General features: G+C 42.0%; 1 protein-coding gene across 7 annotated transcripts in view; it reads left to right on the top strand.

The window, feature by feature from the left end:
- The window catches only part of GRM7 (glutamate metabotropic receptor 7), a 259,416-nt gene that overhangs the window by 175,744 nt on the left and 69,008 nt on the right, over nt 1-14,664 (top strand). For 5 of the 7 annotated variants that reach the window (XM_068694316.1, XM_068694313.1, XM_068694312.1 and 2 more), the window contains exons 6-7: nt 1,271-1,471; nt 7,125-7,264. In XM_068694316.1, the coding sequence (XP_068550417.1) occupies nt 1,271-1,471; nt 7,125-7,264 (341 nt within the window). Of the gene's footprint in view, nt 1-1,270; nt 1,472-4,451; nt 7,086-7,124; nt 7,265-7,382; nt 7,638-14,664 lie in introns of those variants that run through there. The other 2 variants (XM_068694317.1, XM_068694318.1) reach the window with 2 other exon arrangements.

Here is a 14,664-nt window from a genome sequence, read left to right as displayed (position 1 = left end):
TGCTTTCATTGATGCAGCTCAGAACACTTAATGAGCAGTAATTATGTTTCACAAAACCCTGGTGAGATAGGTAAGTATAATCACAAGTTTGGCAGCTGGACAGATTGATCTATGCTGGTGTTACTCAGCCAAGGTAAGATGAGGTTCTAGCAGACAATTCAGAAAAGAAAAAAGTAACAATTCTTAACCCATTGTGAATTGTTTTAGATTCTGAAAATACCATTTGGTTTGCTAATTAATTGCAGAGGCACCTGGTTATCTGCTCCTACAACAATAAAAACAAGAAATCTGTCTTATCACCTGGCCTTACCATCACATCACCACGTGATGCTTTCATCTCATGTCCAAGAGTGAATGTTTTGGGCACAAACATGTTACTTAAAGTATGACATTCACCTTTGTTGCTGCTATAGAGTGTTTTTTTTTTTGGGGGGGGGGTCTCTGTGGTTTAATTTCTGCATTCCCATGTTCCATCTGCAAAATGCTTCCCCTCTCTCAGGCTTTTTATGCATTGGCCCATTGGATGAGAATATCACTGAGGGTTTGTACTTTACCACGCTGGGTGCTGCGGTGATAAAGAAATGACTTTCAAAGGACTACTTTCCCCCATTTGCAGTTCAGATTGCATTAAGGGTTTGGATTCCTTAAGTCCTCAGCTGCTAAAATATTTTAAAAGCAATCAGTGGATTCTAAAGGACGTTTCAGTCTCTGCAGGTCTGGGGAAGAGGGGTGCATAGTTAACACAAACATACTGAGCTTCCCCACGGTACGTGAATAGCAGGCATGTGTGCTCGATTCTCCTGAGCACCCCTTTGGTTGCATCTGAAGTGATCCTTTCTTCCCTCAATCTGGCTCTGTCTTTCAATTAGAGACTGGGATTTGAAACAGAACAAAACATTAGACTTTAAAATACCAGCTGTGCTTTATTTTAAATGCTTTCTTCTTTCAAAGACATACTTTGGGAGCGTGCGGAGCCTGGTGTTTTCTCTGTCTCTCTGAGATGGTCCCAGTGGGTTACGGTTTTGAGTTTGTGATTATGGGAGGATTTGTTTCTCTGGACTATAGTAAAATAACTTAAGAAGTGTTGATGATTCTAATACGAAGAAAGAAAGGTGACTTTTGTTTGTTTTAATTAGTAAAACCGTAACCCAAAGTTTTGCATTGTATTGCCTAAAAGACATTTGTTAAATAGGCCCCAAGAGGGTTCATTTGTACCTGGCATCAGGCAAGCACTGCTCCTTACTGTCCTTCTGTGTGTGTATCTGTGCAGGGCAGGAGCGAATTGGCAAAGACTCGCACTATGAGCAGGAGGGGAAGGTGCAGTTCGTGATCGATGCCGTGTACGCCATGGCGCACGCGCTCCACCACATGAACAAGGACCTCTGTGCCGACTACCCCGGGGTCTGCCCCGAGATGGAGCACGCGGGAGGCAAAAAGCTGCTCAAGTACATCCGCAGCGTTAACTTCAACGGTGAGCTGAGAGACTGCTTCCTCAGTAGCATATTGACCTGTCTATTTTTTTTTTTCATTTAATTTCACCTCATTCAGTTCAGATTAATGCTTTTTTTAATAGCTTTGCTAGAGTTTGTGGCAGAAGACTGTGTTTATTTAGTGTCTGTTTGAAAACATGTTTTAGCCAAGGCAAATAGGCTACTCCAGCGCAGAGACAGAAATTGTTGCCTTCCGAAGCCTGTCGTTTCCTGGGGGAGAAATAGCTAAGTAAATGCCTAAGTTTGCCTTTGTTACGCCCGTTTCTCTATATTGTTTCCTCTACTTGGAGAAAACTAATTGGGGGAAATTCTGGTACCCTGAGCCCAACTTAGTTCCAGGCTCAAGAGAAGGGGAGGACAGCTAAAGCACAGGTCCATTTGCAGAATTGGAACTACTATTTAGACAGAACAGTTACTCCAGCCTTCATTCCTCTGGTAAGTATTTAGAGGAGATGAAATATCCCAGGAATGAGGATGGGGCAACTTTCTCTTTGCTTATCACATATCCGTCAACTCCTTCCAAGGGGGCAGTGGTGGTTGCAATACCAGCCCTAAGTTTCATACACCACATTGGGCTTTCATTTATTTTTCTCTGCATTGCACTGTATGAACCAGGCCTAAATATTAGCAAAATTTCTCTGCCTCTGTATGTTTTACTGTAATTTTATTAGTTTCATTAACAAACACTCACCTCCAACTAGAGACAGCAGAGTAGATCGCTTTCAGAGGTAGCATTACAAACCTAATGTTATTTCCCCATCGTAAGCCTTGCTAATGTACATACCAGGAGCTCTGACTGCTCTGTCCTATTTCTGTATAAGGTTAGAGATCTGAGATTTAACCAGAAGTTAGACCTCCAAATATGTATGTAGAACAGATTTAGGAAAGCACTGAAAAAATATCCTTTTGAAACATGGGAGGTAGCCAGGGTGTCGCTGCCTCAGAAGAAGAGGTTGTGAAAGCTTCATATCCTCATTGGACAGCGTGCAGAGGTGTTTCTTGCCATAATCTAGTAATAAACACTTTTATTAATAAATTTAAAGCTCACACACAACCAACAGGACCTGGGAGACTGAACAGTATGCACACAGATGGTATTTCATGATCAAGTTTTGTCGCTTGTGCCAAGGACATTTTCTCATTCCTGTATAAACAACCCTATGAAAAGCAAGGTGAATATCAGGAGATTGCAATTTCCTCCCTTGAAGCAGTGGTGTTAATTACAGCCAGGAGCAAATTTTGAGATGAATAATCTGAGAAAGCCTGAAGAGTTCTTCTACCTTCCTCATTGTGGAAGTTTTTTGTTGTTGTTTTTGTTGTTGTTGTTGTTTGTTTTTCCTTTCCCGTAGGACAAACTCATATAGAAGTACAGCATTATTTAACGCATCATGCCATGTCAGTTTTAGTGCTGGATAACAAGTCATGGATCATCATTAGAGAGTTCTTGCATATACAGATGTTGAATATCCATCTAGTTACTTTAACAGAGCTGAGAAATAATTTGAGAGACTGGGTGCCCAGTTAATTTTGCCTACTGCCTAGCTCCAAGAATTGGTTTATTCTGACTTTGTTTTCCTTATTTCTGGTTTGTTTGTTTGTGGGTTTTTTTGGTCAGGATTTTAAAAGTTGACTTTTTTTTTCTCCATTTCTGATTGATTTACATTGCCATATGGTGTTTTTCTTTGCTTGTACACACGTAACTCACATCCAGCAGAGGGACTTGAAATTGCCATTCTCCTTCCCTCCAATGGAAAAAAAGCAAAAACTAAGTAAAAACAGTTTTAAAACTTTTAAATCTCAAGGCTTGGTATCCAGGTGTGGAGTTTAGCCATTTCTTGTCATGTTCAGAGTGCCTGATTGCCCATGGGTTTGCACACCCATGTGCAGTGTTCAGCTGCAAGCCTTTTGGGGCTGGTTCCTGTGACTATGGAGAGAGGTTTTGTGGATCCTGCTGTTTTTCCATGTCGTATAAAAGTAAATTCCCAGAGTTGCTGTGGGTTGATTCAGCCATCCCAGTGGCGCAGGATAAAAAAACATCATACAACCTGCCAGCCAGCCAGAAAAATGCAGAGGGATGCGGGAATAGAAGAAGCTGTGCGAGAGGCTTCTGCAGGTCTGGGTGGTGCAGTGCTGTTTCGATGAAGCCGGGGAGCTCTGGGGATGCTGGTGCCCACGTGTTCCTTGGCTGTCACACTACAGCTGGGCTACTGGGCTTGCTTCAGCTGTCTCCATTTTAGCCTTGCCTTTACCCTGCCCTTCTCTGGGTCACCAGTGCAGCCATTGAATTCCTCTTGGGGACAGGGGTGGAAAACATCAGTCTGTGCTTAAAATCCAGTTCCTACTAGTCTTCTACCACAGTCTGCAGTAAAAACAGAGTAGAACAGTGGGAGTGTTTCACCCAAACTGTGAGCCAGAGAGGGAAAAATGGAGCCATTTTCAAGCATTGTGAGCCCATGAGCTCGAGACCCTCTTTCTATGTAATAGATTTCTTTGTGACTGTGCAGCTGGAGCCACCCTGCATGTCCCTGCTTCTGGAGCCTTTTCCTTGCACAGGTAATGACATTCATGCAGAAAGAGCTCAAGCAATCTTTAATGAAGAGACTGGATTTGCACTAGGAGCTCAGTATGAATTTTGATCTTGTCACATTATCTTGAGAACAAAAAGCACCAAAATACGGAAAATTTAAAACCCCAAGTGCTCATGCAGTGAGATGCTGAAAATCTCACCGTGCAAAGTGTCCCCAGTGAAAAAGGTAAAGGCTTTGTTACTTGTGAGCCCTTTGGGTCCTTAAGCTGCAGTCAGCATGAACTGAATAATAAAGAAACACCTTAGCTAGTCACACCTGGCTAGCACCCTGTCCTCCTCCTATTAATTCATTTCTCATCTTGTGGTGATTAAGAGATTGAATTCATACAAATTCAGTCCGATCCTGTGCGTTTTTTTTCAAATGCATCCTGCAGGTGAATGTGTGTTATGTACTCTCCATCTGTGTAGTGCGAGGACAGATTATTTGTTGGGAACTGAAGATGAATTAAATTGTCACAGCCTCTGAAGGAGCAAGAAGCTGCAGCCTGCAGGCTACTACTCAGTTTCTGAAGTGCTTGCTGGAGCTGTAACAAAACTCGTACAAATCCTAGCAGAAGGAAAATAAAAACAACTCATCAGCCATATATTACAATAATTATAAGATCAAGAAGTCAAATAATAAATAGGATCATTTTTGAAAATCCTTTCTTCTCCGCAATGAGGCTTTCCTACATACGTATTATTTTCCTGAGTGCACAAAGAAGTGGAGCTGCAAGGAGAGACTGAAATGCTGGAACAATTTTTAACCAGGACAGAAGTGGCAGGGTCCCTGCAGAAAGAGCACCGAAACATGCACCAGAGCCCACACAAAGGTTAAAGAAGGTTTGCACTTACGAAGCAGATCCTTGGCTGGGAGTCCAATTACTCCAACTTCAAAGCTGGAAAATGGGAAGCCTCTGCTTGACTTCTGACCTGAGATTATCACAGTTCTTTGTGGTTCCATAGCTAGTTGTCTTCCCTGCCGTTCCCTGACTTTTCACAGACTTTTTTTCCTGTATAATTTTAAAGCATAAATCGTGACAGACCTGAAAACAGCAACAGGCGTTTCCTGCTGACCATCAAGTATCCGTGCATAAGGCTGGTGTCCCAGGGAGCTGAGCTGAGGAGGTGACCCAGCACCTGATGCTGGGCGGTGCTGGCTGCAGACCTGCAGCACCCAAGCCCACCGCTGCTGTTAAATGCTGACATTTAAAATAGCCCTAAAGGCCGTCTGCATGCAGCTGCACAAACAAGTGGCAGTAACCTACCCAGAGTTTTACTGCTTCCCCAGAGCACAGTAACATGATGTGCAGTGGTGATCGCTTCTTTGTGTCCAGGCTGGGTTTTGGTCAGAACAGGACTGAGAGGGGCAGCCACAAACGTCTGTGGTACATTTTGGGAGCGGCGCTTGAACTCCTAGACTTGGAATTGTACTTTCCTTTTTGTCAGTTCTGTGAGGAAAGGAAAAAAAAAAAAAAAAAGAGAGAGAAGAAAAAAAAAAAGAAAGAAAAGGGGAAAAAAAAAAAAAAAAAAAGCTTAACTAATAATATACAACCTTTTAAAAGCCATGATTAGCTAAATCCCATTTACCATTTGTGCTGACTTTTAGTATGAGCCAAGGAATTACAGCCAGTCCTCCTTATTCCTTCTAAGTGTTTTCACTGTAAGTGTATTCTGGCTACATTAATCTGTAATGACAATTAAATATTGGCCTTGTGCTCATAGGAACCTGGGAGGAGAGATTTCAGTGGAAGATTTTCTGAGCTAGTCTTCCAGCTGATTCTATATCTGATCTTGGAGGCTTGCAGGATAGGCAGGAAACAATCTACCAGGGCTGGAGCAGAAACTATGCTAATTTACCCCTTCAAATCTTCTTTTGCTCACTGGAATTCAATGAAGAATGGGAATCATGAAGAAAACCATAATCTTAAAGTTCAGTGCTACTACAGGAGAGATTTTTCATTGCTTTAGGGGAAAAAAAATGTTACACAGAGGGAGGAAGCTTTGAATATAGAGATACTGGAGCATTGTCATAATCTTCAATCTTGACACAATATTACTCTACCACCCTGAAACCTATTTTAATGCATCTCAAAATAAATGTCACCCCCGAAGTTTTCACCTAGATTGCTGAGGAAGTGCAGCAGTGACTTGAATTCTCATTCAGGAAAAGATTCACATCTAATGGCATGGTAATTAAAATGCAGCTGCCCTGGTGAGCACTTGCCTGTCTTAGGACCAGGAATGGTTTGCGCCAGCACCGAGTGATCAGAGCTGGGGCTGGCTCTGCTCAGCACCAGGTGTGGAGGAAGGTTGGGGGGGATCCTTGCCCTGCTGCTTGCCCTGCATTTCATCACACATTACATGTAGTTACCTTGGTATGTGGCGGATAAAGCTAATTCAGCATCATGATCCTGAACAGCTCCCGACCAAGACACTTCTCAGCCCATGTCAGAATCACGGAGCCCACACAGGGGAACACCCAAGGAACGGCCTTCCTGTAGTTTTGCCTGTGCTTTTCCATCCCAACCGCATGCTGATTACAGGCATAAGAACATATTGTGGAGGAGGAAGCTATTTCTGGATGCCAGTCAAGATTCACTAGACCTGGGCTGACTTCTGACAGCAGTATCTCTCAGAAGCAGATGGAACGTTTTCTGGGGGGAAAAAAAATCATTTAGAGGCTCCATTCACAGGCATGATTTTCACTAAAGAACTCCCTAAGGAAAGAGAGATGGGAAGGGAGGCTGGAGGGCAGGAAGAAAAGCCTTCTGATATTTCTTGCTGTGTGCAAAGCTTGAGTGCAGTAAGGCTGATTTAGTTTTGCCTTGTTTTATTTTCAGTCAGTGGGTTTGGGCAGTGGTAATTAATCACCAGAAAAGGGCTAAGATTATTCCACCATGTCCAAAAGTATCTGGTTTAGGTGGTTGGGGTGATAGATAACCTTTGCCTGAAATACATTGCCAGTCTGAAAACTCTCAACCTTGACTAAATAAAATAGCTATCGTAAAGCTTTGGCTATTTTTTTTTTTTTTTTGGTTGGATTTTGTCTCGTTTCCTTCCCCCAGGTAGTGCTGGCACTCCAGTGATGTTTAACAAAAATGGTGATGCACCAGGACGCTACGACATCTTCCAGTACCACACCACCAACACCAGCACCCCAGGATACCGCCTCGTCGGCCAGTGGACAGATGATCTCCAGCTCAACGTGAGTCCTTTCTATTCTTTACTTTTTTGTTTGTTTTCTTTCAGTTGCAGTCACTAAATGGTTGTTTTATTTTTTTTCCACCATGCAAAACTTAACAATCTTTACCATTTCTTTGCAGCTAAGTAGTACTTCATTTTTTGCATTGTGTCATCTTTTACTTTGTTCTGCCACCTTTTCTCTGTGCTGTGAATACCAAAGCTCCTCAGATGAATAGGGACATTAGGCAGTCATGCAACTTTTATTACTTCTGCATGTCCAAAGTCCCTAGTTGTCAGCTTGGAAAATCAACCAGTAATGCCTTGCTGTTTGAAACCATTTGTAGATGCTCTTCAGTTTCTCTAGTTTTAGGAAAGCTAAAACTATGTATTTTTTGGATGACTCGCCTTTCCTGTACTACTTTCAAGCAAAAGGTATCTGTATGAACAAGATGTAACTTTTGTAATGATGAGTAAAAAGAGGGGAGAAAAAAAAAAAAAAAAAAAAAAGGATGTAAGAATAAGTGATCAAAGATTCAGTAGACGCTTCAATGTTGCCCAGAAGAAACAAACCTGACTGTTAGCTGAGGAAGCTGGAAACTCTTTGGGATCTCTTGCCAGCTCCATCCACGCAAGGATGCTCTGTGACAGGCTTGTGGCCTAGGCCTGTGTAGATCTGGGTTCAGGCTTTCTGCCTGATTTTGTGCAAATTACTTGAGCCTCAAATACCTGGAGAAGATGTGCCAGTTTAACCATATAGCTCTTTGACCCCTTGTAGATAGACACTAAAGCACAAAGACAATACTTTCCATTCAATTTGACTTGCAAATTGCTGAAGAAATACCAATTCCTACCAAAGGGTTTTCTGTTTTTGGTCCAGGCTCCTCCTGGTGTTGTACCAGGTCCTTCTCCAGCTCAGGTCTGGCAGTGCCCATCCTGGTTGCATTATGGTTCCTTGCCGGCCCCACAGCTGGGTTTCCTGTGGGGAGTAGGTGCAGGGAAAAGGAAGGGAAGGCTATTTCTGTGGGTTTCAAATTTTGATGCTCAATTTGAGGCAAACTTCTGTATTAACTTACAATTTACAATTCTTTTAGCAAAAAAATATTAATAATTTATTAAATAAATCTTTATATAAACTACACACCCAGATTCATTAAAATTTAAAACTAAATTAATGGAGTTTAATTTGTATTCCTGTTGTTGCACTAAATGTTTCCATAAAATGCTTGCTTTCCTCACCCTCATATCCCCATGGCTACAGTGTTAAGTCAATAGTTGAGGCTGGCTCAGTAACTTCCCTTCTACTCACTTACGGGTCCTAGTTTCTCACCAGAATCCCCAGGGGATTAATATTGCTATGACAATCCCTGCATGTATTTTCTTACAGTCACAAAGAAAACTGTGGAGTTTAGAGAAGTCAAGGATGCACTAAAATAGCTAAACAAAATAATAGCTGCTATTAAATATGTCCCAGGAAAAACTGCCAAAGGCTACAGTTTGCCTTTAGTAATTATGTGGGGCTAACACTTCAGGATATCATCCCAATTCTCATTTCTTTAATACCAACAGAAGAGAAACAAAGGACGTGATAACGTCTGCCTTTATTTGTTGCTCTGTAAAGCATGTAGAGGTTGCCCAATAGAAGGCTCTATAGAAATGCAAGAAGTTGGCTGACCAGCTGTGTTACCTGGCTGACTTCTACGAATGCAACTTGCAGTGCTTTGAGGTACCTGAAGAGGACAACACATCCCTCCTGGAGGCACTGATGTGCCTGAAGGAGACAGAAACGGATCACTCCTACAGGAGCTGGGCATTCTCATGGGAAATTTGGTGGTATTGCTTCTTTCTCTATACAGAGTTAACTCAGCAGGTCCCTGTTTTATGTTTTCATATACAAACCTCTGCAAATCCTTGAACTGTCAAAACACAAATGTAGTAAGAAAAAATCCCTGTGAAATTGTTGAATCTTGCTTTTCCAAGGATTTGTCTTCTTCATACTCTACCACAGCAGCATTCTCTATCATGTTCCCTGTGACTCCTTCCCGTACTTGTCTCCACAGTTTCTCTGCAGTGCCTGAACTCCCTCCCACACTCCTATATCATTTGCTGTGCAAGCAACAGCCTGTATTGTGGCTGTCTTTGAATTATACATACGCCAGCTGGTCGGCTGGCAGGCCAAACCGAAGGGGGAGAGAGAAGTTCAGTGCAGGTGGGTCTGTCTTCTAACTATCCACTGCAGACACATCCTTCAGAAACCTCTGCTTGTATCAAATACATTTCAAATTGGCCGGCAAGTTCTGCAAGTTCAAAAGTTATGAGAAAGGAAGTTGGCGCAGACAGATGGCTGTGCAGACAGTATGCGCATATGTTCCACTTCCTTCAAATTTTGTCTGGAAATTATAGCAAAATTTAGGAATTCCCAACAGATGCGCAAAAAGCAAATTTAAGTAAAACTAATCCTGCTGTTAATAATTACAGTTAAAGATGTGGTTTACACAAGGGTATTGACCGGAAAGTAGACGGCTGTTGGATTTGAACAAGCAGGCATACTGGGTCAGTCTCTTGCACTGAAGTGAGTGCCAGATCTCCATTTGACAAAAAAGCCAGTTTGGACCATTTTGTTCCACCTCTACCCCTGATGAGCTTTTGGGGGTTCATTAAATGCCAAGGTTGCTCAAAGTGTGCAGTTTGTTGAGTGGCTTGGTCCAGGTTTGGCTGTGCAGTGCCATTGAGGCTGCTCCAAGAGCAGGCTGGAGACACCCATCCCCAGAGCTTGGGCTCTTGCACAGGAGCTCTGTGATCTAGGACCAAATGAGCTGTGGGGGCACCGAGGCCCTGCACGGAGGGCTGAAGGTCTTGGCTGAGCATTCTCCGTGCGGGAAGCGCTCTCGGCTCCGATGTGTGGCAGGCACCCGGCTGAGCTGTGCTGCTCTTGTGCTGTCCTCCCACAGCCTGGGGCACGGTGGTGGGCAGGAGGCTCTGCCTCACCTCCACACTTATCCTGGTGAGCAGGGAAGTGGTTACAGGAGACCTATATATCTGTCATTAGAGAGGGGTGTCTTCCTAGAGCAGCTAACGTTTTCTTCCAGTTCTTCTAATTAACGCTGTGCTTCTAGGCTATTAGTGTTTGCATAGGCTGCATCGTGTTGTTTTAATTGTGTTGACATCTCCAGCTCGTCGGGTGTGCTCTTCCAGCTCAGCGCTACGGCTCGTAAAGGTGCCACTGGGTGCCTGGGTGCTGATCTGAGGCTGCAGCACATTTTCAGGATGACTGGGGAAAGCGCATCCTCAAATGATAAAGAGCAATGGTGGAAAACGTTGTGTCCTTACTGCTGTTACTGGGTTAGAGGGGATTCAAGTAGCTTTAACCTGAAATACGTTTCTCTTGCAGAGCATCAGGAGAGGTTGCCTGTTAGCTCCAGATGAAATTAAAATGTCTCTAATTTGTTTGCAAATAGAAACAAAAACATATTAAAGACGCCTAAACACTGTGTGCAGAGCTGAACAACAACAACAAAAAAATCGGTATTGTTTTAGAGATGTGCCCCTGAATTGTAAATTGTTCAGTAACATTAAGCAGTGTACAGCTTGAAACGTGACTGCCACTTAAATGGAGCCTTTTGTGTGCAGAGTCAGGAAGGCTGGCTGCTTGGCAATTCCTAGCTCTTTTTATAATTTCCTCCAGCAATAAGTGATACATTGCTGCAATCTTTCTAAACAAGTGCTTAGAAGATTAATAGTATTGATAATTATCAATATGGTTCCATAAACATGTACATTACACAGATCTAACTCCTTATAAATCCTGGCTCGTGTTATATAGTGCAAAGGAAATCACTCCGTGCTTATTAATAACTCCCTCCTCCTTGGGGAAATAGCTATGCTAGGTTATTTTCTTCACTGTAGGTTCAGGCCAGTATTTTAGAGAAACAGAAAGACGGGGGAAAAAAAATCAGTCTTGTTTTTAAAAAAAGTCACATTCACGTACCTCAGTGTCTCTGGTCTCAGAGCAAACAAGGTGCTTCAAGCTCACTGGTCAGCTTTCACCCTACAGCGAGAGAAGCCAGGGAAGGAACAGGGAGCTGTCCCTGGCCTAACAGGAGGATTGCAAAGCAAGCAACTGCCAAAGATGATGCAATTTCTACGCTGTGATTCTTTTTTTTCCCCCACAAATAGAAATATATTAAGTAACTTCATAATCATCTGTGCAATTTATGCAGATCCTACACACTTCACCAACTATTGAAGCTACTTGTGCTCAGACTAATCCGAAAACGTCTCTGTTACAGAATTTGAAAATAAATGTTATGAATAGCAAGCTAATGAAAAGAGTAATTAAATGTCTAACCTTTTGCTGAGAGACCTATACGTACCTGATATTTTTGGTAAAATATCCAGAACAGCAATTGGATCCAAGCAGCTATTCAGTGAAGCTTGATGCTCAGCAGTATTCTGCCAACAGATGGCATTTTTCTAAAATAATGTGTTGAAATTTCTGTTCATTGTTTTCTGTGTTTTGTTTTTGCTTGCAGTAGAGCATGTTCAGAGCAGATGTATTTTGCAGAATATTTTACAGCAAAAGACGTGTCTTTCTGGAGCATATGCAAATTTCAGTTCTCTGGAAGCCTGGGATTTCACCAGTTCTGGTGGAAGGGGAGCAAAAGGGCACATATCTGGCCAGTTAGAAGTTTTTGCTTCAAATAGCCAGGGATGAGAGTTCCACCACCAGTGATTTAGGTTAGTTTTGGGGATTTTCATACATTTTAAAAAGAATGTATTTGACCTATTTTTTTTAAGTAGTTTATCTGAAATTTAAAAATAGAAATATGACCTTTCCCAACCCAGAAAACTTTAGCTTAATTTCACCTGAGTAAATTCATGTGCAACTGAAAGCACAGTTATGATAGCATTATCAGTACTAGCTCCTGCACGCATGTAATACATAACTGCAAAACCTATTTGCAAACATATAAAAAGTGTTTATATGCATTTATGTGTGTCTATACGGGTGGTTGGATATACGTGCACAGCCCTTTGTCGTATAGAATCCATAAGATTTCTGTTGGTTTGCAACATGCGACTGAGCTTAAAATCCTGCTTTAAAGATTACGACAAGATGGATAGAAATTGGTATCAATTTCCTTTCTCATTTCAGCTATTGTCACATAAACTGGCCCTTGTAGTGTCATTTCCCATTCCTGTTACAGACGGTAATGAGTAGCTGGTACAAAGATGATGCATCTATATTACAGCCTGCAGCCTGAAATCTTGTGAGATGAGGGGTTGACAGGAGAGATACATTATTCAGGTGTCAGACAGACTCATTACGCAAATTCAGCAAATGAGGTCGGGGTGCTATCGAAAATTAAGATTTTAAGTATTAAGTATGATTAGTATGTTTTGTTTTCATGTGTCACTGCAGAACCTTAAGCTTTCAGCTGAGGCAGACACTTGCTGAAAATTACCACAATTTACATTTTTAATGAAATTGGCTAAAGCCTTAGATTTAATTAACTCTACGGTACAGTATGTTGACATATACGGAGATGTGATTGTATTCAGAAATAACTGGCTTCCTAATAGCTGAAAAAATATGAATTATTTCAGTGACCAATGCCTCATTACATTTTCAGGAAGTAACTTCATCTGGGCTGTTCTTCCTTATAGCAGCATTACTCAGTCTGTGCCATTCCTGATGAACTGAAACTGTCCTTAGTTCTGATCCTGAACTGGAGCTGTGTTCCGTAACACCTAAATGCAAGGCATTCTATATTTTCTCAAGGCATACTTTGGAAATATTGTATCTAAAAATAGTTAGTTTTATGTTATATTTAAAAATAAATAAAAACTACTAATAATAATAAAATCTTCCACCATTTAGACCTCATTTTGATGAGGTAAACCTACCTGAAGCTCTCCTCCCCAGTAGCATTTCTATTCTGCTTTCCTGACCCTGGTCCTGTTTCTCCCTCTGCTTTTTAGCATTGCATCACATAGCCAGTGCATAAAACCTGGCAGTAGCCTTAGTTGTGGGGCCACAGGTGCCTGGTTTTCTGGGAATTAATTCACTGAGTAAGCACTGCTAAATGCAAAGTCATCCCAGAAAGGTCTGCAGCCCGTTTTCAAAATTCCTTGCTGTAGCTGGGCTTTGTGAGCTCAGCCTTCGTTGCACCTTCAGCCAAATTGGGTGTGATCTGGTCAGAAATGCAAAGGTGAGTAACTATATTGGTGTGTTGCTAAAATACATCCTAATTACATGTTTTGGTGAGACAGTTCACCGTGCCCAACGTGTCAATAGCTATAATGTACATACTAATGATAAATGTTGTTTATTTTGTTCTGTTATTAAATCCTCTGATCTTTCATTGCTCATGTCAACCACGAGCGGCACAAACACCTTTAATTATCTTAACTTGCGGAATTAATTTTCTCTCAGCCAACTGGAAGGGAATTTTTCAAGCCACTGGCCCGCTGAATGGCCATATGCTTATTCCTCAGTCCTCAGTGATTCCAGATCAGGTGCCTGAAATGTGCAGGAGCCGGCAGTGGGCCCCAGTCCTGCCAGCCCTGCTCTGGAGCCGTGGCCACAGCACAGCTCAGTGCGCTTGTGGGATGGAACCGAGGTGGGCCACAGTACCACAGGTGGCTTTGATGCATTAGGCTTAAAAACTGCTGCTGTAAATAACTTTCTTCCAGATGAGGGCAAAACCTGAAAATATGTGCTGGTAACTATGTGAACCAAGCAGCGCTTATTCTGTATGACAGAAGAGAGCTAAACAATTTGTTGCAGGTTGTCGGTAAGTGCCCACGCATTCTTCAAAGAAAAGTCAGTGCGTGTTGTAATCCAGAGAATCTCCCAGGTGTGTCCCCCAGGTTAGATAACCCCCACACGAGGAGGCTCAGGCCAGTGAGGACCCTTTCCTGGTTGTTACCTGACATACTTGAAAATCACAAGAAAAGTATTTTAAACAAAAGGTTATTCAGTGATTGGAGCTTTCCATTTAGATTTTTGCTATATAAAAGTAGGAAGGCAATAGTTAAATCTTACATCTCACTCTGAAAACCAACTCAGACTTGGAATTAAAGGTGTGAAATGTCATTTTTTCTTTGTTACTGACCCATTTTGCCTAGGTTGTAATGTATACTGCATGAGCTGTGCTACCTTTAGGCAAAGCAAAGTGTATTAAGCTGTATCAGCTTCTGGCGACACTGAGCATCAGTATAATTTTCTTCCAGGTCTAAGAATGTCACAAGGTAAAATGCTTATAAGGATATAAATGCTAAGAGAAACCAGGCTGAGAGAATATCTAAGATATAGCACATATCTTTTCAAGATCGAGGGAAAGTAATAATAACAATAAGGAGCTCATAAAAGCTGTAATGGAAAAAAAATATATGTATCAGACAACTTCTTGACTTCAGAAT

The sequence above is a fragment of the Anas acuta genome, chromosome 11 (assembly GCF_963932015.1).
Source record: "Anas acuta chromosome 11, bAnaAcu1.1, whole genome shotgun sequence".
In the NCBI taxonomy this organism is placed as follows: Eukaryota; Metazoa; Chordata; class Aves; order Anseriformes; family Anatidae; genus Anas; species Anas acuta.
The sequence above is the reverse complement of the archived record's forward strand: the minus strand, read 5'-3'. Positions and strand labels throughout refer to the sequence as shown.